General features: G+C 34.7%; 1 protein-coding gene across 2 annotated transcripts; it reads left to right on the top strand.

Annotated features, from left to right (window-relative positions):
* Positions 1–26: 26 nt before the first annotated feature.
* On the top strand, positions 27–26,613 carry WDR3 (WD repeat domain 3). Of its 2 annotated transcripts, XM_081305554.1 has the most exons (28): positions 27–156; positions 2,639–2,841; positions 3,721–3,930; positions 5,917–6,035; positions 7,565–7,643; positions 8,552–8,647; positions 9,429–9,542; positions 9,721–9,822; positions 10,249–10,346; positions 11,278–11,385; positions 11,900–12,130; positions 12,966–13,059; positions 14,840–14,941; positions 16,209–16,294; positions 16,465–16,600; positions 17,296–17,352; positions 17,950–18,050; positions 18,268–18,379; positions 18,514–18,648; positions 18,908–18,958; positions 19,370–19,435; positions 19,889–19,981; positions 20,461–20,508; positions 21,901–21,944; positions 23,216–23,344; positions 24,053–24,084; positions 24,745–24,838; positions 25,148–25,285. In XM_081305554.1, the coding sequence occupies exons 2-27, from the start codon at positions 2,671–2,673 to the stop codon at positions 24,789–24,791; spliced, it is 2,661 nt and encodes an 886-aa protein (XP_081161680.1). In that variant the 5' UTR covers positions 27–156; positions 2,639–2,670; the 3' UTR covers positions 24,792–24,838; positions 25,148–25,285. The 2 variants fall into 2 exon arrangements, with proteins under 2 accessions (XP_081161680.1, XP_081161679.1); XM_081305553.1 differs by lacking the exon at positions 24,053–24,084 and having other exon boundaries at positions 25,148–26,613.
* The last annotated feature ends 658 nt before the right edge of the window (positions 26,614–27,271 follow it).

Raw genomic sequence — 27,271 nt, 5'->3', positions numbered from 1 at the left:
TTCCGCTCCCAGCACCGCCGCCCAATCAAGTGCCGCTCTCCCGTCACTTCCGCCTAGAAGGTGAGGGGAAGGTTGGGCGGAAGAGGCTCCCGACCGGACCGGAAGAGGCGGATCCCGTGGGCGGGTGCTGGTGGCCGGAGCCTCGTGGAGGCTGAGGTGAGTCCTAGAGATGCACGGGGACTGCAGTTTACCTCTCTTAGGCGCTGTTGTTGGGTGGAACTTGGAGGAGGCCGTTGTGCGGGGGAATTTGCGGCGGATCGCAAAGGTCGGGGCAAACGGGTTACTGCCGGGGTCAGCACAGCTGTATCTGGAGGTCTCTCAGCTACATTCGCGGCTGGCGCGAGCAGAGTAGACCTGCCCGGCCCCGCGTGTGCACGGGCTTGCCCGAAGATGCTGAGCCCTGTTGGTTCGGTGTGCGGAACTCCCACACGTTAATCCTGGTTTTCGGGACGTTCCCACAGTCCACGACTTAAATGCATTACAGAAACAGCGTGTTTGGGAGAGCTGTAAGATAGGAAGTGGTGATGGTGTAGTTTTGGAGGAAGATAAGGTCATGAAGTCTCTCCAGAAGGAGGCGAGATCTGAGTACGCGAAACAAAAGTGACCAGTGCCAAGTTGCATGGAATGTTGTTTAAATATAGACTCCATAAAAGAGGCTGCAAGAATAAGACTTGCCGGGAAAGAAGTGGGTATTAGAGGATAATCTAAGTAAAATGGATAGACAGGAGAATGCATGTTGTTGTAGGTGAGAAGATAATAGGAAAAAAAGCAATGTCACAAAAGGAAACCAGTCGGGCAAGAGAGAAGGTTGAGAGAGAAAGGAGGATGAATAGGATGTTATTGGAAACCGGAAAACGACTTAGCCCTTTCAAGGGCTTTGAAGTAGGGACAGTGCATTTGAAAAAGATTAGTCTGGTAATATTGCTTTTGGAAGAAAATAATGAAAAACATGGAAGTGGAGGTGCTAGTTGAAAAACTGTGCAGTGATAAAAAACTGGAACTCAAAGTGCCAGAAAGAGAAAAAAGAATTTTTACTTCAGGAAAACTATCAGGTTGAGTTGACAGATATGAGAGGAGAAAAGTGTTTTAGTGTAATGGTTTAAGGCAAAAATTTTGGAGTTAAGACTTGCTGAATTGGAATATGAACTCTGTAATTAGTATTCATGTAGGTAGACAGGACTGGAAATAAAAATAATCCCTTGGCCTAGGCATGCTATATGAATTCTCCATATGATAGAAGGAGGTGGTAGATGGATTAACCCGAGGAGCTATAGTTAAGAGGCTTTAGGAGTAAGAGGAATTTGGAAATAATTAATCAAATGGCTAGGCCAAAATCATTATCACCATATCAATATTTTCTTGACTTTTTTTTTTTTTTGGTTGCGGATACTGGGGATTGAACCCAGCCTCATTCCCAGCCATTTTTATTATATTTCTTAATTTGAATCAGGTTCTTGCTAAGTTGCTTAGAGCCTTGCTAAGTTGTTGAGGCTGGCTTTGAACTCATGATCCTCCTGCCTCAGCTTCCCAAGTTGCTCGGTACAGGCGTGGGCCACCACACCCAGCTTTTTCTAGACTTTTAATTGGCTTTGTTTTAGTGTCTGTGAGTAGAGCCTTGAGGCCAGTAGATGAATACTAACAAATATTAGTAGAGTTTGAAATTGGGTATTTTTCTTTTCAAGTAGACTAATACATTGATTCTAATCAGAAAGAGACACTTGTAGAGTTAAACCAAACAAAAACAAGAAACAGCTCCCGAAAAAGAGTATAACCTCTGTGTGTGTGTGTGTGTGTGTGTGTGTGTGTTTTTTTAAGTTGTGTGGGTGTTTGGGGAACACTTTTGAATCTTCCATTGGAGAACAGACATGATTGACTTACCCACTTTTCTTTTTGTACTTTTTATTCACAACCAGCATTTTTATGCATTTGCAGGAATCTTTCAAAAATTGTGTGCCAAGTTGCTCCACCATTTTTGTGTCAAGGGAGGTGCCTGTTCTGATTTTTTAAATCAAGGACAAACCTGCATTTACTAGGACAGTAATTCTAAAAATGTGGTCCAGGACCACAGTAGCAGAAGTACTTGGAAACTTCTTAGAAATGAAATCTTAGACCCCACTCCACACATAATGAGTAAGAAACAGGTGCCAGGAGTTGGGGTGAAGTAGTTCTCAGCAGTTTTTCTATAAAACCTCCAGATGACTTGGGTGAATACTAGTTTGAAAACTGCCATGCTAGAAGGTAAGTACCATGGGGTCAGGGCTTTTGTCTTATTCAGCACCATATTTCTGGTGCCTAGAATAGTGCCTGTCTAATTAGTAGGTTTACAGTAAATACTCATTGATAAATACGTTCAATCTCAAGCTGCCAATCATAGTGTCAAAACTTTGTAATTCAAGAAGCAGAAGTGAATTGTTTAGATGCACTGAGGCATTGTGTCAGATATTTGTCAGATATATCTGACAGTCTAAACAATTTAAAGCTTAAATCATGAAAGATCGCATATCCTTAGTGGATTTAAAAATAATGATTTATTTAGTCTAAATAAAGGTTAATAAACCACAAGTTATATGCTTTTAACTACATGATAAACAGAACCAAGCAACCTAAAGAACTGAGTTTTCTTTGTTTATATGTACAGATTACCTCCCCTGCAGTATCAGACATCATAACATGGGGCTTACCAAGCAATACCTACGTTATGTTGCTAGTGCGGTCTTTGGCCTGATCGGAAGCCAAAAAGGTAATATTGTCTTTGTGACACTTCGTGGTGAGAAAGGACGCTATGTGGCAGTACCAGCCTGTGAACATGTTTTCATCTGGGACTTAAGAAAAGGAGAGAAGGTGAGTCAAAAATCAACTAGGTTGATACTGATTTGTGGGTATTTGAAGATGGATATGTAGAAGTGGGAGAGCTCTGATTTATTTATCATCTATTGATTTTTTGTGTGTGTATGTGTCTTTAGTAAAAATATCTTTTACCTTTGGATCTAGATAAACTGGCCATCAAATTTTGTTGTGTTCTTCACCAAATTCTGAAAATCATAACCAAATAGGATCTTACTTCTTAGATGTCTGGTAGTGATATTTGTAGGTCATTATTTGTGGTCATTATTTATTCCTAGCATTCTTTGCATTTCTCTACCAGTTTCTCTGTTTTCCAAGTTCTACTTGCTCTTACAGTCAGTTATAAAATATTAGACATTTAAATGGTGTATTACTGTGTTATGTTGATAACCATCTTTTTGTTAGTTATACAGATGAGGCCCAAGGGATTTTAAACCAGGCTTTGACTTTGTGTAACACTAAATTCCTTAAGCTTACCACTTCTTCCAAATCAAATATAGGTATTTTAATTTTGTCCATTCACTATCTGACTCCCAAGAGGTTATTATTTTGATACTCTTGCCACCCAGGGTTTCTTGGGATAAAACCACATGATAAACAGTTTGTTATACTACATGGCCATGCAGATTTATTTCTCATAAAATGGGGCTCAGTTAAAGCAAAGAGGAGTTTATAACCCTTTATTAAATATCATTTGGATGAAACTTATGAATTTATTACATTGCCCACATAATTTTTGTATGTTATACCAGTGCACAGCTTTAGACAAAATAATTTTACTTTTTCTTAAATATTTTATTGCCTAGTACAAATAATAATTTCTACATTAAATAACTTTAAATGAATTACAGAGTTTTATCATTTATATGATTTCAGATCCTCATCCTTCAAGGGCTTAAGCAAGAAGTCACTTGCTTGTGCCCTTCCCCAGATGGGCTGCACTTAGCTGTTGGCTATGAGGATGGGTCTGTTAGAATCTTCAGTCTCCTGAGTGGGGAAGGAAATGTGACCTTTAATGGACACAAAGCAGCCATCACTATCTTAAAGTATGATCAGCTAGGTGGCAGACTGGTTTCTGGATCCAAGGTGAGACTTTGAAGCAGGTGCTCAGACTTTGATACATTAAAGGCCTTATAATTTATGCTAAAGCAGGTTTTTCACAAAAATCGTTGGTTGAAATTATAGACTTTCAATGTTCAAAATCCTATACAAATGGTAGAAATACAATGAAAAGAATGAATGTGAATTGGGAGATTCATTTTTTTTTTCCTGTTATACTTTCTAATAAAAGACTGAAATTCAGGAATAAGACAGATACCCATGGCAACCATAACAGAACATCATGGTAGAGTACCACCCAAAACCATAAAACAAGAAAAAGATAACAAAGACTGGAAAAGAAGAGACTATGATGATTATTTGCCAATGAGTTCTGCAAAATTGGTAGCTTAGATTTCATTCCCAATAAAATGTTGAATAGCATAAAAATACCATGAAACTTTACTGAAGAATATAATAGAATCCTTTTTTGGGAAACAATTCATATTTTTGAATAGGAAGAGAATATATTGAGAAAATGCTAGTGTTTTTTTAAATTAATTTCCATAAAGTAATTTAAATATCTCAAAGGTTTTTGTTTAGAACTTTACCAAAGTTTAAAAGCTTGTATGGAAAAAATGAATGAATTGTTAACAACAAAATTTGTGGAAAGGAGAATAATAAAAGGGACATTTTAAAATATATTATAAAAACCATAATTTCAAAAGTGTCATATCGATTTGTTACCACTGCAAAATAGGTTATTGCCATCAAATGGAAATCCTATGACCAAATCCACTTTTATATTTCTAATTAGTATATTTTCAAGATAATATTTCTGATAAGTGTAAAGACAATGGATTACTTATAAAATTGTATTCAGATAATTAACTGAGAATTTTCAATTAAGTCTTTACCTCATGACATATACAAAAAATGAGTTGTACATTGAAGACTTAAACGTGAGAAAGTAGTATTTTAAGTAAACCAGAAAGTAAATATTTATCTGATATCAAGGTGGCAAGGAACTTCAAATGTATTAGTAAAGAAAAAATTACAGGAGAAGATTGATAAGTTTGATAAATTTAAAGACAAGGGACAAAGAGAAATAATATTTTAAAAGGATTAATGTATATCTATTAATAATTTACAAATGGTCAAGTAAAAGATGAAACCCGAAGCAAATTAGATGAAAGACATGAATTGGCAATTCTAAAGAGATGCAATGGTGACTTGTTACCTACCATGGTGCATGTAGAAAAATTCTCAGGATTCAGAAATGCAAATTAAAATAAATGTTTTGACTGAGCATTTTTTATTTATGAAATTGGCAGTGGTTTTTGAGAAAATTAATAATACTCAAGAGTTAATCAGATGAGAACTGGCCTTGTCATATGTATCACTATTGGTTCTATAGGTCAGTGCATTCTGGAGATTATTTCAGTAGTGTGAATCAAAAACTTTAAAAATAAGCATAAGTTTTAATCCAAGAATTTCCCATTTTAATGTTTATCCTAATAGGTATATGTATAAAGATGTGTACAAAAGTATTCATTTCTGCATCTGTATAGTGATAGAAAATTTAAAACTATCTAAATTAGAAAAAAATGTTAAATATGGTATATCCTTAGGAGTAATTATTCTGTGATAAAAAATAATGAGAACACTTTGGAATGATATGGAAAAGTAGAAATATTAAATGAAAAATGGTTATAAACTGGTCTCTGTTTTATAATAGGAAAATAGCAGAAACATAAATGTAAATATACATATTATGTACATGTAGGAATGAATAAGTGGAACAATATAAAACGAAGTGTCTGCTGATTATCCCTGGGTGATAGGATTAAGGATGATGTTTATTCCTCTGTACTTTTGGGTGATAGGATTAAGGATGATGTTTATTCCTCTGTACTTTCTATGTGTTTTTCCAATTTTCTAGAAAGACTATATTTTGCTTAGTAGTACTTAAACACCATTGTTTTGTTGGAGTAAAGGAAGTTATTTTTCTTCTGTACTATTCCATCCCTTTAGGATACAGATGTGATTGTGTGGGATGTGATCAATGAAAGCGGCCTCTACCGCCTAAAGGGCCACAAGGATGCCGTCACACAAGCATTGTTCCTACGAGAAAAGAATCTGCTAGTTACTAGGTAAAGAAATAATGGTTTTTATTTCTAATTTGTTTTCTTACTTTCTCAGCACCATGGTCATGCTTATTCACTAGGCTCTTTTATGCTCTGCTTTTCTCTCTCCTCACCCTTCCCAAATAGTATCATGGAGCCATCTAAAATTATAGCACTTTAAAATTCTTTTTTCTGATTTGTCATTCATTTCTTTGATATTAACTTTTCTATGTTCCTTAATCTTTTGATACAACTTTTATGGAGGGAGCTTTGTTCACTTTCTAGAACTCTAGAAAGTCTGAAAAGCAAAATATGAAGCATTGGGCAGATATGAATACCAGGTGTTTAATTTAGCCTACCTTTTGAGAGAAGTGTTTCATAAGCCCTCTGAACATCTACAAGGTTGAACCATTTGAAATTTCCATTTTTGTACATCAAAATGTTCAAATAGCAATTTCATATGTGGTTCAATCTCATTTAATAATAGTCTAATGATTATTATTCCTAAGAAATGACCAATCAGGAAAGACTGAGGTCTTAGGTTGCCTGGCAGTAACTATAAAAACTTTAGTAGTGACTCAGGAAGAGTGAAAAAAAAAAAGCACTAAATGCTGCCCCAGTGGTGAAGTTGTTGCTATAGGACAGGATCCAGGTGTATTAGGATGTCTTGTTCATATAAGAGGTTCTGTGAGAAAGTGACACTAGCAAGTAGGATTATATGCTGTGTATGTAAGTCGAATTTTTTGTGGAGTTCTTCCACTTCTCATGAAGGAGGATTTTATTTGGTTTATATTGATGAGGAAATTGGAAAGAGGCATCTAAGCAAGAGTAGAACCATTGGGTATTACTTCTTTGGTAGGAAAGAATTGTTTTAGGAGGTTAAGAGCCAGTTATACATATAGGTAGTTTTGAAAGTGATGGTAATGAGCCTGATTTTGATTCTGCAGAGATCATTGAGTAGGTATAAATTTTAAAAAATGAGATTATCTGACAGTGGTATAGTGGGCAGGATGAGAGACCAGCAATGGATGTAGACATCAGATGAGTGGCTGTTAAAAATAAATCAGGTAGCAGGACTGAAATTCAGATTTTTTAATATCAAAATGGATGGGAAGGTGTCTAGAGACTTAACAGAGGAGATGTTTTAAGGACATAGTAGCTAACTAAACACAGGAGAGAAACACAGGGATGGTCTAAGATATCTGTTTCCGTGTTAGACGGTCTGAGAATGTGAATGTTATGGTGATGGAAATGGTGGGAGGAAGTCATGATGGATTTGATTTTTATGTTCTTAAAGAACATAGAAGAGTACTAAATACTCTGAATTCAATTCATTTTTTGTGCTTACAGTAGGTGAAACATCTTAATCTTTTATATAAGAATAACCACAGGGACAGTTAGGATTTTTTGCTTTTCAGAAGAAGGGTCAGATAGAATAGAAACTTTAGACACAGTTGCTATACATTTTCTTTTTATAGCAGTAAGTGAGTCCTTTATTTCCATGTTAGTTTAATGATTCTTTCTAAATAATTTTTTTTTCCTGTTTCTTCTTTTAGTGGGAAAGATACCATGGTGAAATGGTGGGACCTTGATACTCAGCACTGTTTCAAAACATTGGTTGGCCACCGAACTGAGGTACATGTTGGGTCATGGACCCAGAGAAAGAATGGGAAGAAGGTGTTTTGTCTCTGGCTCTATTTATTTCTTTTTACTGCTCATTCTTTCTAATCATCATATGCTGAATGGTATCTTTTTTTTTTTTTTTTTTTTTTTTTTTTTTTTTTTTTTTGTGGTGGTGGTAGTGGTGATGGTAGTAATCATATGCGGTGCCAGCCATTGGAGCAGATATAGCAACTCTGGCATTTAATAAAAATTGACCTTGAATGGTTTTTAATCTTGAGTTTTATTATTTCTGACTAACAGTCCACTTTTGATTCTACAGAGTTCTAATGATAGTCTGTGTATGGTGCCTGGTGCAGCAACATGTAGATATTGTAACTATTGTGGCTTGATCTGTTCAATCAAGTACAGGCAGTAATTACGTATCTTCACATCCTTTTCAGTGCTGTGTTTATATCAGGCTTTCAAAACCATAATACCTTGAATTACTGAGGAAAAGCAGATTTTGCAACACTATTATTATTTTCACTGTTTGATTCTTGGACTTAGAAGTCAAAAATTTTGCAATAAAGATTAATAGGGCACTTTTTACTTGCTAGATACTGCTGAAATCAAAGACGTTTAAGACTAGAATCATCATTTGAGTAGATTACAGTTAAGATTTGTGTTGAACAGCCATTATTTAAATTTGGAAATACGAAGTTGGAGAGAAACTACCTAGTATTGTGTAAGCAACAGTTCTACAGTGGGCCTCTGTTTTTTTTTTTTCTCTTCTCTGTAGAAGTTGCCTTAATATGCCTTTTCTGAGACTTCAAAAGGCCAGGCCAAAGAGATTTTACTTATCGTATTCTTAGATTTTGGAATGTCATATTTTACAACCTAGAATCTTTTTAAAATCATATGCATCTTCTTATACCCTACAGGTATGGGGGTTGGTTCTGGTTTCAGAAGAAAAACGACTTATCACTGGTGCTTCAGACAGTGAATTGAGAGCTTGGGACATCGTTTATCTGCAAGAGGTTAATTACTCTTTTTTTTTGGGGGGGGGTATGGGCAATTTCATAGGCTCATTGAATCAGGTAATTAAGAAATTCTGTCACATTGATAAGCTACAACCTCTAAACAAAAATGTTTCTTCATTATATATATGTTCTTGCCTTGTTTATTTGAGCTCTGAAGAAAAATATCTTTAAACTTATAGCTTGTGATAATGCTAGTTTTAGATTATGGCATCCTTGGCCTGATATTCCTGGACCTTTGGTTGTCCATGGATTTATTTCAGGATATCGGAACCTTTTCCCTCAAACAAAAATCTATAAACTTTATGTTTATAAATATATATATTCTAGTTTATAACTGTTTCTTAAATACTCAAAGAATTTGTATGAAGGGGAAAGGTTATAGACGTTAGGTTTAGATGAAGTTAGAAATATGGTGGTATAGCCACCATAGAACCCATTTAGGGTTCTACATACATTAGCATACAAGGTTTATGGTCTCCTAAGAACAGAGAATGTTTTGAAGTAGATGAGGAGTGTTGTGATTTTGCACTATTGTTTGCTAACTGGTTGTCCTTACACTATAGGAAGTTATTGACTATGGTACAGTGAATAACATTTTGCTATATATGATGTAATCAGTCTTTAAAGTAAATTCTGGTGTATGTCCTGCTGTTGAAGTTTGATCAGAGTTCATTAGTCAAGCTATTAGTGACCATAGGAAAGACTTCTACAATATTAAGGCTAAGTATCACCACCTGAAAGACATTTCAGCTTTTATTCTCCCAATTTTATAAAACAGGTTGAAGAACTGGAAGAACCCAAGCCCAAGAAAGTCAAAGAGTCTTCTCCTAGAATGCAGGACTCACTTGTAGCAGAGGATGATGCCCTTGAGCTGGATGAAACTCCTGAAGATGTAATTCATTTTTGTTTCTTTCATTGAGTGTGAGACAAATAGGAACTGCAGAGTTTTAAGTCTATAACTTTTGTCATCTTTTAAGGAATATTTTTATCATCTGCATTTGTCATAATCATATCTTTTCAGAGGTTCAGCAGAACTTACATTTAACCTTCATTTCTTGCTTCTTCTGTAGCGCATCCTTTCATGCAGAAAAGCTGGTTCCATAATGCGGGAAGGAAGGGACAGAGTTGTGAATCTTGCAGTGGACAAGACAGGCAGGATTCTTGCTTGCCATGTGAGTATCAGGCTTAAAGGAGAAAATAACAAGGGCTATACTGTTCCTTTCAGATACTTCTGTTCTTTCACGTTTGGTGTAGAGATGGGTTTTTTTCTTTTTGTAGTGTTAATAATCATTGTGTGGTACTTTGTGGATCTATAATCCTTATTTTGTACTTGCATAACAATACTATAATTATTTTTGTTAGCAATCATTTATTAAATGTTGACTTTTCTAAGCAATATTAAAACACATACCTTTTTTTTAGTCTTCAAAGCAGTGCTATAAGTAGGAAATGGTATTCTCACTTTAGAGATGAGACAACACAGAGATTTTGTTCAACATAATTAGTAGGGGGAAAAATATTACTGTTTAGATCTTACTGTGAATAAGTTAAATTAGACTGCCTCTCCTGGACTCACAACAACCTTTTTTCCTTTCTAGGGAACTGACTCTGTGCTAGAAGTGTTTTGTATCCTGTCTAAAGAGGAAGTTCAGAAGAAAATGGAGAAGAAGATGAAGAAAGCTAGAAAGAAAGCAAAGTATGTTTTCTTAAGTTTTTTTCAACAGCTTTGTGAGAAATCATTTACAAACAACAGAACTCACTCTTCTACTTTTTAAATTTTTATTGGTGCATTGTAATTATACATAATAGTAGGATTTATTATGTTATATTTGTACATGCACATAGCATTATTTGATCAGTCTCATTCCCCAGCATCTTCCTTTAGGTATCCTGGGTAAGCCACATATTACTGAGAAAAATCATGGCTTCTTTAAGGAACAACTTTATTACTAATTACTTTATTACTAATTACTGTTAAAAGCTAGAGAAGAATTTGTGAGTCTGAGTCCATGTTGAATTTTTTTGCGGGGGGGGGTGCATCTTGAACACTTTTCTGAGTCTTGGACTGAGAGAGAACTAGAAAGAGATTACAGAGTTTTTAAAACAATTTTTAAACTATTTAAACTCAAAGGCTAGCAGTTTGCTTTTAATGGCAGTAATGTGCTGAGAAGAAAGACTGGACTTATTCTATAAAAGGGAAATATAACTTTGAAATAGGTCATTATAGTCATAGAAATCCATTCTCTGATGGTTAAAATTTAGCACATCTTCTGAGACCTTTTCTGGTTTATATGACATGATTAGACTGTGGAGTACAGGACAATGAGTTTTTTTTTTTTTTTTTTAAGTCTTAAAGTTAGAAAAGTGTATTAGAAAGACTTCAGTGGAAATTTTTATCATCCCAGGAAATTTTATGAGCTCTTGCATCCAGAATGTATTTTTGAGGTTACCCATTAAGTGGAATAATAGTTTACATTCATTAATACTCATGGTAATCATGTGTAGTTAAGTAACTTGCCCAGAATCTATATAGCTTGTTTTCCAGTGGGCAGGATTTTTGGACTGGTAGAGTAGGGCTGCTTCTAGAAACGTGATAGTTGATACTCTTTTTTTTCTCCCCCCTCTAGGTTAAATTCTTGCAAGGGGGAGGAGGAGGACCTTGAAATCAGCGTTGAAATGACTCTGCGAGATGAAATCCAACGAGTGACTAATATCAAAACTTCTGCCAAAATCAAGTGAGTAAAAATATGGTATCTGAAGTCATTATAGAACGGTAAGCCACAAAGTATTATTGGTTTTTTTGTGTGTTTGCATGCTGTCTATATAAATTATATTTTTTGAGACCGTGATTAATCACTCTGTCAAATGTCAAACTCTGTTACTATTGCCCGCATCTTGGGCCCACCTACTCATGTCATATTTGCATTATTATGGCTGTTTGTTAACTTTCTTTTCGTGTTTCCAATTTTAAAAAAGTATTATGTCTCATGTTCAGAAAGGATTTTAAATGACTTATGAAAAATATATACACAAAAATAAGATACACTTCAGAACCACAACCTGAGCCCAGGATTTTTTATGTAAAACACTGTACTTGACTACTATTCAAGACTCTGAGCAATCTTATTTGTAAAATTCTTTATATTTCTTCATATAAACTGAAGACATTGCAGAGATTTCCCCCTATACAAAGTTAAGTTTGTGAACTGAAGAAATAGCTAAAACTTTTATGATTGTTTTCCCATGCAGATCTTTTGACATGATTCATTCACCCCAAGGGGAGTTAAAGGCTGTGTTCCTGCTACAAAACAATCTGGTGGAATTATATTCACTGAATGCATCTTTGCCTACTCCTCAGCCCATCAGGACAAGCAGAATCACCATCGGGGGTCATCGCAGTGATGTGCGGACTTTGTCATTCAGCTCAGACAATATTGCTGTACTTTCAGCAGCAGCTGATTCCATTAAGATATGGAACAGGTTTGTGAAATATCTTTCATATATCTTTATTCAATAGAATTTCTTTTTCTTTTTTTTTTTGGTATTCTTGACAGTGATTATTTGTTTCTTAAGGCACTGTGTACATTTCTCTTAAAATATATGTTCAGTGCATCTTGACCATAGGACTGTGGAGCTTACACAAGAAAAAGTTGCCTTTTTATGTTTGGTTCATTTTGATCATTTAGTAAATGGCTGTTGAATGTAGTGACACATTTGATTTCTACATCTATGCATCACTTAACAAAAGGGACACATTCTGAGAAAAACACACAGTAGGTTTTTATACCACAGCACCAACACAAACATGAGTAATGTATTACATTTAATATTGCAACAGTATCAATGTCACTAAGCAATAGGAATTTTTTCCCATTAATCTTATAGGATCATCTTATATGCAGTCTCTTATTGATCAAAATGTGGCATATGACTGGTAGATGAACATGAACCTATAAAATGAACTTTTCTTGTAGTGAACGGTCTGGATGCTAATTCAACTTGTATTACTTATGCTTACCTATTTCCTGGTAATGATAGAATAGGTCCTGTGAAGCCCAACAGATACTTTCCCTACCCTGCTTTTTCTATTATCTCTGTTCCTTAAGATTATAAGGTTTCTGCAAAGAAAATAAAAAATTGGTATAATGTAATATATTCTTTCTTGAGTATAATTAGGTTTGAGCCAAGATTATTAAGACTTGTCTTCTCTCATGTTGATCTCTGTGTGGCTAAATGTATATCAAATTGTGTATACCAACAGTTAAGAAGTGTGAACAGGTTGCCTTACTAAGAGTTCTTTTTTCCTTTCTCATAGGTCTACACTGCAGTGTATTCGCACAATGAACTGTGAATATGCACTTTGCTCATTCTTTGTACCTGGTGATAGGCAGGTGGTCATAGGAACAAAGGTAAACTGGGACTTTGCTTTGAATTTCTGGGGACTTTTTTATTCAATATCTTAAAAGTGTTTGAAAAATGTGGTTTTTTTTAAGCAAATGGTAAATATATTAGAGCTAGATAATATGGAAGGATGTTTATTGTCCTTTTGGGGGGGCATTTTTAAAAATAAAAAATCTTTTCTTGATTTATCATAAAAAAAATGTCAAATTATGAAGAAAAAAATTGAAATCATGATCCTGAGATGGCTGCCATTTATATTTGGTAATCATTCTTTCATGCATCTTTTTATGAACATATATGTAATTGTTTTAATTGGTGACAAAATGTATTAAGATTAATGATAAATTAAATATCTGGTATCATGTTTGACAGATAAAGGCAATAAAATATAAACAAACTTCTCTCAAGTATTCATTCTTAGATGCTAATCAATTTGAGCCTAAGCAGACATGGATTCGACTTCAGATTCTCTGTATACAAAATGGGTAATTTGAAGCAAGTCTCACAACTTGGAATATTCCTTCATCTGTATAACAGGAGGGTGACATTTGCATTTAAATCCTGGCTCTGTCATTTACTAGATATTTGAGCAAGTAACCTTAACTTTGTTAGCCTTGATTTTTCACAGGTGCAGTGATTTTTTTTTTTTTTTTTTAAAGAGAGAGAGAGGTAGAGAGAGAGAGAATTTTAATATTTATTGTTTAGTTCTCGGCGGACACAACATCTTTGTTAGTATATGGTGCTGAGGATCGAACCCGGACCGCACGCATGCCAGGCGAGCGCGCTACCGTTTGAGCCACATCCCCAGCCCTAAGGTGCAGTGATATTAACAACACACTTCACAGGGATGCAGTATTACTTAGCATAGAGACTGGCCCACAGTAAATAACTAGTAGATAATAGAGCTGGTAGCAGAAGTAGCAGTAGTGGTGGTGATAGTAGTGGTGAGAATAAAATTGAATAATGTATGTGGGGTGTTTTGAAGCTGCTTTGTAAATATTTGTCATCATTATTCTCTTAAACCTGTGTCTTATTTGTATGAATTTTATTAGAAAAAAATCTGTGTATTATTAAATGGATATTTTTACCATGTGAAAAATATGATACATTAGAAAGATTTTAGATGGAATATCAGAGAAACAGCATTAACATTTGAATTAAAAGTTTCTTATTTTTTTATTCTTTCTTTCAACAAATGGCCACCTAATATTTGCTATTGGGAAAGCATTTTGTGAATTGGTTGGAGCACTGCGTATATAAGTAGCTTGCAGTCCCAGACCTGTGGTTGGTAGGTATCTGTCACGACATTTGAGAGATATTGCGGATATAATCTCCATTTTACAGATGATAAAAACAGGTTCATGGTGATGAATTCTCTGGTGGTCACAGAATAAGGAAGAGGCAGATAAGGGACTCAAGTCTTTCAGCTTACCTTTACCACCACATTGTGCAGAAGCTCGTCACATAGCCAGGCTTTGCCTTTGTGAGTATGTTACATACTGGCTCTGTGATGGAGTTACAGAAAGTTGTGGCAACAATGACAGTAACAGGATTACCACAAGGTTGTACTATGCATTGTTGTGCAGTATGGTGGCAAGGTTAATTCAAAATGTCAGTAGGGTATTTGAAAGCATTTATTCAGATAGGGAATACAGAGCATGGAATACATTTTCTTAGGTGTTTCACATTGTTCCTGGTTGGTTGTGAAATCTTTTCTAAATTGTAAAAGCATGAATCATGTGTTGTAGAAGTGCTCATTAGAACTGTGTGCATTTTGTGTCTTTCCAGACAGGGAAACTGCAGCTTTATGACCTGGCCTCAGGAAATCTGTTAGAGACAATAGATGCCCATGATGGAGCTTTGTGGTCCATGTGTCTCTCTCCAGATCAGGTAATTGAACTAGATTTTAAAGCTGTGGACTTCAGCTCTATGGCTGCATTTCCCAATTTTTATATCAAGTTTAATATCTGTTCTTTTGAGTTTTCTTTAAAGAATAAAACTTTAAAGGAAAAGTGTGCCTAATCTTCAGAATTCTTGTATGATACCATCTCATATATCTGATAATGTGATTAGCTGTCATTATGAAATGAATTCTGGTTCAGTTGCTCTTGACTATCAGCAACATGGCATCAAATTACTTATCCTTACAATTTTTCATACCAATGGTTTTTAATCCTTGAGAAGAAATGTTCTCTTGAGCAGCACAATGCAGAGGGTAGATTTCTGTTTCTTTTTTAGTAGAAATACTTTGGCTATATAAGTCTAGCGTTTTCAGAAAATCTATAATCCTAAGCCTTTATTAGTCAATAAAAGTTGGAGTTACCCTGGAGACCTATATATTCATTCTAGTGATGGTGCTGGTTGCCCTAAAGATTTTGGCATCATGTTTTTTGACAATACCTTAAAAAGAGATTTTGGCCTATTCATTTAAATATTCAAGAAAATAATCTAGAGTTTAGAGTGACAAATGTCATTTGAGATAAAGTATTAACAGCACCTTGCATATGTAGCATTCTCTTTTCTTTTAAATGATGTGATTTTTTTGGTACAACAAAGTGAAGGTTCATGGAAATGTTGTTTCTTGGGTTATAAATCTGTGAGACAGCACAATAGACAACTGAGATTCAGTGATCTGACTCCTTATTTTGTGTGCTTTACACCAACTTTATGCTATAATGGGTCTGGTTTCTTGGAAAAACATTTCAAACATGTTTTAAACAGATGCATTACAAGGATAAATTTATACCTTCTCAGGTGAAATACTTTTAATTAGTTAGATTGCCATTCTATATACATTTGTCAAACTAGTTTTAATTACTTCTTTATAGCAAATTCTTTTGATTATTTCATTCTTGTGTGAGCAAAAATTCCCACAATGTTCATTAAGGATTTTTCTTCCCAATGCAAACAAAAATATAACTAGGACTTTTCCTTAGTTATTACCTCTGTCTTTTGTGGGTCTGTGCTAGGAGTTCTCAAATAAGGTCTATAGCAGCAGCCCCAAAAGAGACAATAGAAAAGGTTTGGGAGAAACACATTTTTCTGAATTCTTATCTTGTGTTTTTAAATAAAAAGCTTTTTCATTATTTTGCTGTGTCTTCTTTGCAGAGTTTCTATGCTAAAATAGTCTGTAACTGAAATGTCATTTAATTTCCAGCGGGGCTTTGTGACAGGTGGTGCAGATAAATCTGTCAAGTTCTGGGATTTTGAGTTGGTGAAAGATGAGAAAAGCACCCAAAAGAGGTAAGTGGAAATTTTTTGTGTCCATTTTTTTTTGGAGTGAAAAACGGGGAGCCATTGAATAACCTTTTGACATATGTAGCTGTGTTGTACTCTAAAACTGGGAATTTTCTGATTGTGGAGTACTTATTATATATGTATATTTTTTTTCTTGACACTTTCTGTGGTGCTAGACTTTCTGTGAAGCAGACCCGAATGTTACAACTAGATGAAGATGTTCTCTGTGTCCGTTACTCTCCCAATCAAAAGCTGTTGGCTGTGTCTTTGCTGGACTGCACTGTGAAAATTTTCTATGTTGACACATTAAAGGTACATTGGTTATGCCTGGGAATATTTTCTAATTCTGATATTCACAATTTGGCTTGATTCTAAAGAGGTAATTTTGACTACACCCAGCAGTAGTATATTTCTAAAAACTTGTGTGTGAATCAAAATATTGTAAGTGAAAAGGGAAGAGTTTTAAAAGAGTTCTATTATTCATAAACTTCATGTAAATCGAGTAATGTATGGTGCACATGTTCAGGAAATCTTTCAGATAGAAAATTCTACTATAACCAGTAGAATTTTAAGAGCATTTCTAGGTGTCCTAGTCAGTAATTGCACACTTGGCTATACATTACCATCATTTATTTATTACTGGACCCCATGCCAAGAGTGCTGTTAGGCCAGAATAAGGAAATATTTTTGTGAAACAAATGTCCCAGTCTTTTCAGCTAAGAGATCCAAAGAACATCTCTGTGCTACATTCTAACTGAGGCAGTAGGCTTCAGGGGGCTCCTTGCCTTCACTGTGTTGTAGTACTCCTGGCAAGTGCATGTAAGCTCTGATGGACTCAAGTAATCATAACTAGCTATCTTCAGTGCCTTGTCTCTGAGAATATATGTAAACGATCCAGAAATGCCTTTAGTTATTTGAAATTTGTATTTCAGATGCACATGTAATAAATTATACCTATGTTTTTAGACAGATATAAATTATTTATGTTCTTTTTCTCCTGTATTTAGTTTTTTCTTTCATTATATGGACACAAACTACCTGTTATATGCATGGACATCTCTTATGTAAGTAAAGCTTAATTTGTGTCTCAGTAACAAGTTAACTTATTATTGTCTAAATTTCTGTAGTTGGTAGAGTACCCTGAAAATGAAACACTAAAAAGCCATCCTTCTTTGTTTTGTGAAGAAGGAACTTGGCTTAATGTTTAAAAAACAAGGTCTATTCTGTGTGAAAGGGGAAGTAATTGACCTCATAGCTTTCTGATTTGTACATTAACAGAAACATTTGTACACTGAGAAAGGAAAGATAAGAGGAAGTAATGACAGAGGATTATAGGATTCAAGGCTAGGTCATAAACATTTTAGTGGATTCTTTTCCAGTCTCTTTTCTCCTCTGTCTTCTTCTACTGTTCGTCCAAATCCCATTGCAGAAATTAGAAATTCTTTTTCCTATTTAACAAAGCAAATAGGTAATCCTATATCAAAGCACAGCACTCCACTGTGGCAGTACAAAAATATTGAAGCTACAGAGTTCATGCTTTCCCCTTAATTAATTTTTTGGCTTTACAGGTTTTGAAAGAAATGAGTTAAATGTTCTGGTTAGCTTTTATCTAAATTGCAAAATTAAAATACTAAGTAATGTTTTATTTCTCTTTCATATAGGATGGAGCACTAATAGCAACTGGCTCTGCTGATAGGAATGTGAAGATCTGGGGTTTGGATTTTGGGGACTGCCACAAGTCTCTCTTTGCACATGATGACAGGTAGGTATAATCTTCTCAAAGGCTTTCCTTTGAGTCACCTGTAAGTGTCCTTTCCCTAGAGCATCTGTGTCTGTTATTCGGTGTTCTCCAATAGTGATAAATTGGAAGTTTAATGTCATCAGACACTCTAAAGCTAGCTGGTCAGAAGCCATTCTTGTATATAGGACTCATATATAATCTCTTCTTATGACACTTGAATACTTTTCTCCCTTTTCAGTGTGATGTACCTACAGTTTGTACCTAAGTCTCACCTCTTTTTTACCGCTGGGAAAGATCATAAGATTAAGCAGTGGGATGCAGACAAATTTGAACACATACAAACTCTGGAGGTAATCTTACCTATACTGTTTGATCAGTACTTAAGAATTATTTTTTCAAATATTTATATCACCCACTAATATAAACATGTAGTGTTCTATGATGAGTTATTCTTATTTGAGTTCTTCTGGTTTTCTTTCTCCAGGGGCACCACCAGGAAATATGGTGCTTAGCAGTCAGCCCCAGTGGAGATTATGTTGTATCATCATCCCATGACAAATCTCTGAGACTTTGGGAGAGAACAAGGGAACCTCTTATCCTTGAAGAAGAAAGGGAGATGGTAAGAACTTTAGGCTTGATTCAGATATGCTGGTGGGTAACTGACAGTCTGACACAGCTTAAGTTTTCTCTTTAGTGTAGTCATATATCTTTCAAGAACCTTGTTTCCAAGATGGTTGTCATCCATTTCAGAAACCAGGGACAGTCAAAGATGTCATAGGGGAATTATGTTTTGAAAGAAGCAGTGTTGGCCTGTTTTATTTCTCTTTATGTAGAGACCATGTTTTTTCTCTCAAATTAACATATCTGTCTCATGGCAGCAAAGGGAAGCAGAATATGAGGAGAGTGTGGCCAAGGAAGACCAACCAGCAGTAAGTAAATCTTTCAAAACCCTGAATTTTAAGAATTCCTAAATGGAATTAGAATTAGGGATAGATGCCACAGTCATCACTAGCTGATTTAAGTATCTGTGTAGTGTTTTTTATTCAATTTTATGTCCCAATTTTGTGAGACAAGTCATTGACCAAATTTGGTATCGAATAATTGTCACTTTTTTTTTAAGTGAAGGTAAGAATTATTTAGAACAAAAATAAAAATAAAAGAACTTTGAGAAATCGAACACTGACTATTTTTAATGCATATATAATACTGAGCATAGTGACTGGCACTTACTAAACAACTATAGTATCTGATAACTATGTTAACATTTTTATAAAATAATGTCCTTACTGTTTTTATTGACCCTTTAACTTCTGTCAGTGATATATTTTTGTTTTTGGCAGGTTCCAGGAGAGACTCAAGGTGACAGTTATTTTACTGGAAGGAAAACTATTGAAACAGTCAAAGCAGTAAGTTGATCTAGAATGTAGTATCTTGTTTTTTAATAGGATCCCAACTGTTTAGCAAAAGTCTTATTTTGTATCAACCACATTGTAGCCCTTTTGTGGCAAAGAGGAAATTGAAGATGGGGAGCATAACCTCTGTTTTCTTCCTTGTAACCAAGGACAGGAGTAGTCCTGTGTCAGGACCTGGATTCTAGCAAGGAAATCTTCTGAATGTGGCACCTTTTAGGTGCTCCTGGGAACTGCCCTACTCATGGTGTCCAGACATGATCTTACCTGAGTTCCTGGCACTTCTCCTCTTCTTTAATACATTAAAGAAAAAAGAAAACCAAAGACATCTTAAAAGTGCTATTTGGCACTCTATTGGCACATCTTTATTAGTCAGGCTTTCTAGTTTCACTGTCCTGTGATGGTGGAGTGTGTTGTGATAGTTTCTCTCCTTTGTCATCATCTGTGTAGGCTGAAAGGATCATGGAGGCCATTGAGCTATACCGAGAAGAAACTGCAAAAATGAAAGAACACCAAGCCATTTGTAAAGCTGCAGGCAAAGAGGTGAGATAGTCCATTAAACTAAGCACTGAGAAATATTATAAATACTATTACTGAAAAAAAAAAGCACATCATTTCAGGATTTATTAACTCTGATTAGGATATAAAATAAATGCAATAAGATATTTTTGAATTCAAAAATTAGAAGAAATGGAGTAACTATTGGAGGAAGGAAGCTTAGTCTTAATAAAAAGGGGAGGCTAGGAAATTATAGACTGAGGTGATTAGCATACTGAGCAGAAACATATTGAGTTCTTACATTTGTTTGGAAAGCAGGGTAACCATTTCACATTTTTAGATGAAATTTATTTCCTAAACTCATTTAAAAGTACTTAGAAACTAAAAAGCCTGACAATTCTTTCAATTTTTAGGGTCTCTTTTCTCTGTTTGAAATTGTAAAATACTATTATTACTCTGTAATATGGCAAGTACCATCAAAGTCTCACTTTAATTAATGACTCGATTTAATAATTTCTTCATAGGTTCCTCTTCCCATCAACCCCATCCTGATGGCTTATGGCAATATTTCAGTGAGTAGAATGTCTAAGAGTTTCCCATTGGTTATTCAAACATTGCTTTCAGAGGAAATGAGAAGGCATCATAATTTGAGAATGGATGTGACAGGAAATCTTTTTTTTTTTTTCTGATTTCTGTTTCCTTTATTGCTAAGCATGTTGACCATTTTTCATATATTTTGGCCATATGTATTTCTTCTTTTGGAAAATGTCTATTTAGATCACTTGCAGGTTTATTTGGGGGGTTACTTGGGGGTTTTTTTGTTGTTGTTAAGGTTTTTAGTTGTTTATATATTCTGGATATTTCCCTTATTAAAAGAGCTGCTAGAAAAGATTTCGCACATTCTGTAGACCCTCTTTTCATGCTCTTCATTCCTTTGCTGTGCAGAAACTTTTTTTTAAAATTTTTTTTATTAGTTGTTCAAAACATTACAAAGCTCTTGACATATCATATTTCATACATTTGATTCAAGCGGATTATGAACTCCCATTTTTACCCCATATACATATTGTAGAATCACATCAGTTACACATCCACTTTTTTACATATTGCCATACTAGTGTATGTTATATTCTGCTGCCTTTCCTATCCTCTACTATCCCCCCTCCCCTCCCCTCCCATCTTCTCTCTGTACCCCATCTACTGTAATTCATTTCTCTCTCTTGTTTTTTTTCCCCCTTTCTCCTCACTTCCTCTTATGTGTAATTTTGTATAACAATGAGGGTCTCTTTCCTTTACCATGCAATTTCCCTTCTCTCTCCCTTTCCCTCCCCCCTCTCGTCCCTGTTTAATGGTGATCTTCTTCTCATGCTCTTCCTCCTTGCTCTGTTCTTAGTTGCTCTCCTTATATCAAAGATGTTTTGTGTTTAAAAATCTTTTTTTGAATGTTGGCATCCTCTTGGGTATTTTGTATTTCAAAAGGACCATTTTATTGTGACTTCTGAAGTCAACCTCTTCAGTTGTACTGGACTGACATTCTTCTATTTTCTAGTCCTATGTATCTCAGTGTTGGAAATCCTCAAAAGATTGTGTTTATTTAAATGAATTTTGAAATAAATCTTTGGAGGAGAAATTGACATAAATCAGAGAGAAAGAGAAAGGGAGGGTAATGAGAAAACATGCTTATCCAGCAATCACGAATTACTATGGATATTACCTTCCTGTTTCATTCATCGCAAAAATCTTGTGAGTCAGAGTACTTTGTTTGTGGTTGGTAAGGAACAGAGCTTAATTGTGAACCCAAATCCAACTAAGTATAAACCCATTCCATGTTGCCATTATAGAACACTATCAAGTGAGAGAAGGCTCTGTTTTATTGTTGTTGTTGTTTTCAGGAAATTGAAATTATTGGGCTTTAGTAGGAACCAATAAAGGATATCACTAATGGTATTATCCTTCTTTTATAGCCTTCAGCATATGTATTAGAGATTTTTAAAGGGATCAAATCAAGGTAAGTCCTAGGTTGATTGTCAGGTAACAAAATTTATTGAATGCTTATCTGAAAATGAAATAGAGATTACACTTGATGGTTATTTTCCTTACAAGATTATGTCAAAAATTTTCATGGAAAATAATTCATTACAATCTTTTTGAAATGTGAGAGCTAGGAGGTTCCTCCTAAAGTATGAAGGGAGATGCTTTTGAGAACAAGTGAAGGGTAGTACTTATAATTCAATCAGAAGTGCCAACTATGAACATTTTTTCTTAAGAGTTCTATAAGCCTAATAACTGATCAGTCGGCATGAGATTTTTTTCAGGTTTCTATTGTTGAATTACTTTCCCAAGTCTTTGAGTTGGTTTTATACCAAGCTTTTAAAGTTTGTTTTTTTTTTTTTTTTTACAAGTTTGAGAAGCAAAAGCGGACATATTCATTTCTTTTGATTATTAACAACAGTAATATTTCATCATGTTTATTGACCATTATTTTTTTCCTGTGAATTTTTTAATTGCTTCTTGTTTTTGTTGTTGGTTCTTGTACTGTTTTTCAGACTTTTTAAGTTTCCTTTGTCATACATTTTTGGAATAATATTTTCCAGGATTTCTCTTTTGGTTTTAAGTTTGACCCACTGAAGGTTATTTTCATAACAAATCACAATATCTGCATATGAGCCTTACTAAACATTAATAGGACTATCTAAAGATAATGATGAAACTTTACTAAAGAAACGTAAAAGAAAATTGATTAATGGAGGTAAAAGACAAACCAAGATGAGAAGATTTGGTTTTCTTTAATTAGTAGGTTTTTTATCCCATTGAAATATTCTTGAGATTTTTAGTTAGAATTGATGATATAATACTAGAGCTAGTATTAGAGGGAGCAAGCCTCTGAAAAAGCAAAACTAAAATAATGTCAGAATTAATCATTATTGTAGACTGGAAAGTCCTAGAACTCACACATAGAAGAACTCGATATATGGTAAAATAAATGTAATATAAAAATAGAATATTCAACAAAAGTCTTTGGGGACATTCATCTAGAAAAAACCTTCAGATTTTCCTACCTACCATGCCACCTTCCTATATGCATTCCAACTAGATTAAAAAATATAACAATCAAAACAATGAAGAGAGAATCATCCAGAATATAAATGAATATTTAATTAAACACAGAATGGGCACAATCAATTCTGGTATAAAAGCAGTAGAAAAATAGTTAAGGAAGAGAATTAAAAATTGACCATGTTAAAAAATGTGATATCTTCAATATTTTTTCTTCTTCAGTGAACTGGAAGAGTCCCTACTTGTGCTGCCTTTTTCTTATGTTCCAGACATTCTTAAGCTCTTTAATGAATTCATCCAGCTGGGCTCTGATGTTGAACTTTTATGTAGGTGCCTCTTCTTTCTCCTCAGGTAATATCTTTTTCCAAAAAATACCATGTCTTCTCAGCAGAACAGCTGTTAACTGACATCTTTGATACTTTGGGATTATGTTTCTGTTTCAGAAACTGTTACAGAAATTGTCTTCTGACATAGCATATTTCTGACCCTTTGGAATCATTTTGCCTTTTGTAGTGTTAAGGCAGTGCTGAGGAAAGCTTAACCAGTGATAGATCTTCAAAGTGCAGTCTTAGTGGCTTTGGTATCAGTTACTAAATAGCCAGTATATTTATTTGTTGTTTCTTTTAAACCATTTAGTTTAGGCTGTTTTTTTTTTCCTCATAATGTTTTAAATAGTTAGTTTATATCTCCCATCTATACATGTGAAAATGGAAATGTGGGAGCATATATGGAGAGACACTTTGAATATACAGAGCATATGTTCATTAGGCTATATTCTTAAATGTGAAGAATTCTCTGCAAATATGTAGTTGAGAAGAATATATTTTGAAAAACTTAAAACTCTTAAGTTATTCTGCTCCTCTATTCTCTGAACCTCACTCTCAGGCAGTTAGCAGAGGTCAAGAATAGGGACAAAAATTGAATATTCCATAAAATAACTGCTAGGGGAAAAAAAAAAAAAAAACTGGTCTGGCAATACCAAACAGTTAAACAGAGATAGTAATTGACTAGAATCAAATTTGGTGAATTGGCATGTTTAACTCTATTCATTATATTCAGGATAGTAACAAGAGAAAACAGTCCAAGAACACGTACGTAGAAGTTACTGTTACTGTTTATGTTATTCTTTTGTGATTGTTATGATTTGGGGTATGTTTTGAAGAGAGAAACTCATATTTAATAATCTTTTATAGCTATGGCATGTATACTATTGAATCAGAGTGAAATCAGAGTTAACTGGTTCTATGAGAAACACTGAATACTTATAACTGTTCAGAAAGTTGTAGGTGAGCACTACCTGGCGTGTTGTCAGAGCAGGACTGACCATTTAGGGCATCTTGGTACTCTAGATCAGAATTTGACTGTCTGATGAGTGACTCTCCTCCTTTTTTTGCTCTGCCTTTATTAGTAATGTTAACATTTTTTAGAAGGGACATTCTGTCTCTGAGCTTTTCATAATATACCACCAACATAATCTGTGGCGACTGGGTAGATTGCTGGGAAAAGAAACAGCTTGCAAATAAGTGTGGTAAGGTTTAGTACAGTATTTTTTAAATTGTTATCAAATTGAGTTGAACTGTCTGAGCAATAAACTGTTTTAGCTTTTTTTGCTAGAAGCATTTCTGTACTCCCATTTGGTGAAGTGAATCTGTATTTTGTTGTTGCTTTAATATTGTATCTTTTTGCTATTTCTAGAAAGATTGGACCAGAACTTTTCTTTGCAACGTGACTCTTTTTTGTTTTCCTATTAGAATTCACTTTGGACAGATCACTAGCAACCAAATGCTTGTGCCAGTGATAGAGAAATTAAAGGAAACAACTATTTCAAAAGTCAGACAAGTACAGGTAAGTTTTTTTGTATAGAATTATAAGAATCAGGCAAATCTCAACATATATGTGACTTAGAGATGTGGAGTATGTTGTGCCTTATCTTTAGCAATACCAACCACATATAAATCTGTTTGAGATAAAGTTTTTGTTGGTATTGGTAGGAGTAGACTTTAAAAGGAAACAAATGAAAATCCCTAAAAACTCCTCAGGGAAGGAAGAATATGTAACCATATCTAAAGCTGTGGTTCCCCTAGCTCACTTATGCTGCTATATTAAACTGAAGTGTCAGAAAGCTTGTTTAATCTTTCTTTTGTTCCTCTCTAGGATGTTATCGGCTTCAATATGGCAGGTCTTGATTATCTCAAAAGGGAATGTGAGGCAAAAAGTGAAGTTATGTTTTTTGCTGAGGCTACTACCCAATTGGAAGAAAAGAAAAGGAAGAGGAAAAAAAGAGAGAAGCTAATTTTAACATTGACTTAGAACTGAAATGTGGTGTCTTTTCTACTGTTTCCTTAAGAGAACTTCTAAACTTAGCAGTAGTAGCATGGTGCCATCTTAAAAATGCCAAATAATAGAAGATTATGTTGTGGAAGATCTCAGAATATGGCTCCCAGCTTTGCCTGAGGGAATTTCAACATGAGTCTATGATCTGGCTCCACTTGTTGGACTTGAAAGTGTGACTAGCTTAAAAATCTTTGTGCTTGCAGCAGATTAAGTCCCACAGGAATTGCCTCCTTTTTATTTTCTAGCAGGGAACAAAGAATTTTTAAAATTAGTTATTTATTTCACTGCAGTTGGAATTAAAATTTCAAAAGGGTTTTTTAAAAAATATTTCTTATGGCAGATAATTTGTTGTATGCTTTGTTACCTTCATACTAGGTTTTACCTCCCTTTTAAGACAATCAGGTGCATAATTGATTTTCATTTGCCCATTATGCAGTGTCATGGACTCATGAAGCTGAAAAGGACCACAAAAATTATCTAGAAAGGTCTCCTTAAATGTAACTTCTTACAGGTTGTTATATCTGTATATAAGATCTTAATTGCTCTTTATACATTTCTGAATAAAATAGTTATTTCTAATTAAAGAGTAGTCAAGGTAAGATGCCTTGCTGGGCTTCTGAGTGATTGATGCTCTGTGTTTATGTTCATGTACATGTTTATGTTCATGTTCATGTATATACATGGTATATTTGGGGAGGTGGGAATGTTCTAGGTAGAGATTGACACAAATACCTTTGGACCTGGGCTTTTCTTTGGGGAAGTTTTTATATTACTAATTAAGATTCTTTGTTACAGCTTGTATTCATATTTTTTTATATATTCTTGAGGTAGTTTCACTTTTTATATTTCTATAAATTTGTCCATTTCATTTAAATTTCTGTGTTTTGGTGGTACAGTTTTCTTCCCAGGCTCAGAGTTGCAGGTCTTGTGGCTTAGAGATTTATGTCCCAAACCATGAATCTGTTAATTAAGCGTAACACTAAAGTGTTATGAAATGAGAGAAAGGATACAGTGGTGTAATTTGTTGGGCAGTATAATAATAAAGAATGAATTTTGGCTTAAGAGTTTTGAAGGCCTAACTGTGGAAAGGCAAGAGAATAGAAAATATGCAGTCTATGTGATATCTACTGAATTGATCTTGTTTGGGCAGCTATTCCTGCCACCAAGAATTTTCCATTAACATTTTTGATGATTTATAAACCAAAACAGGTTTCAGGAGGATACTTTAAATGTATATGTCATTATGTCATTATCATCAACAATTGCTCTTATGTTTAAAAAGTGCTGCTTTTCCATAGCTTTACCACCATCTACGATTGACTAGTCTCTTGGACAGAAGTAGATAATTTAAAGGTGTCTCTGTCTGATGAGTGTTATCCTAATCAAAAAGAAATGGAACCTGAAATAAAATGATGAGTACAATAAGTGGCTAAGTTATAACTTTGGTCAAGGTACTCAAAACTCCATAAAAACCCTAAAGACTACTGCCAGACCCTATACAAGGGTTGGGGTACTCAGTTGCCCTTATCTAATCCCTTGCCCTTGAGTATGCCTTAGGCCTAATGATAGGTTTCTGATGAACTGAGTACAACAAAATGGATATCTCACCCAAGATTAGATTACAAAACACTGAACTCTGCCTTTCCCACATTTTCTTAGGGTCTTCTTGGTTGCTTTATGTATTATGAGTCAAAATGCCCTAAAGAGAGGCCTACATGCAAGGAACTGCAGGGGAACTACAGACAATATCTAGTGAGGAAATGAAGCCCTCAGTCTTAAGAGCCTGCAAGAAACTGAATTCACTGTATTTACTTGAGTAAGCTTGAAGGCAGATTCACCCCAGTTGAGCCAAAGCACCCCAACTGCAGGGATCTGGATTCTTTACTTACAGAAGCTGTGTGATATAAGTAATTCCTGTTTTGAGCCATTAAGTTTTGGGTAATT

The sequence above is a fragment of the Spermophilus citellus genome (genome assembly GCF_964194105.1).
Source record: "Spermophilus citellus genome assembly, chromosome: 9".
In the NCBI taxonomy this organism is placed as follows: Eukaryota; Metazoa; Chordata; class Mammalia; order Rodentia; family Sciuridae; genus Spermophilus; species Spermophilus citellus.
This window is presented reverse-complemented; position numbering and strand designations above follow the sequence as displayed.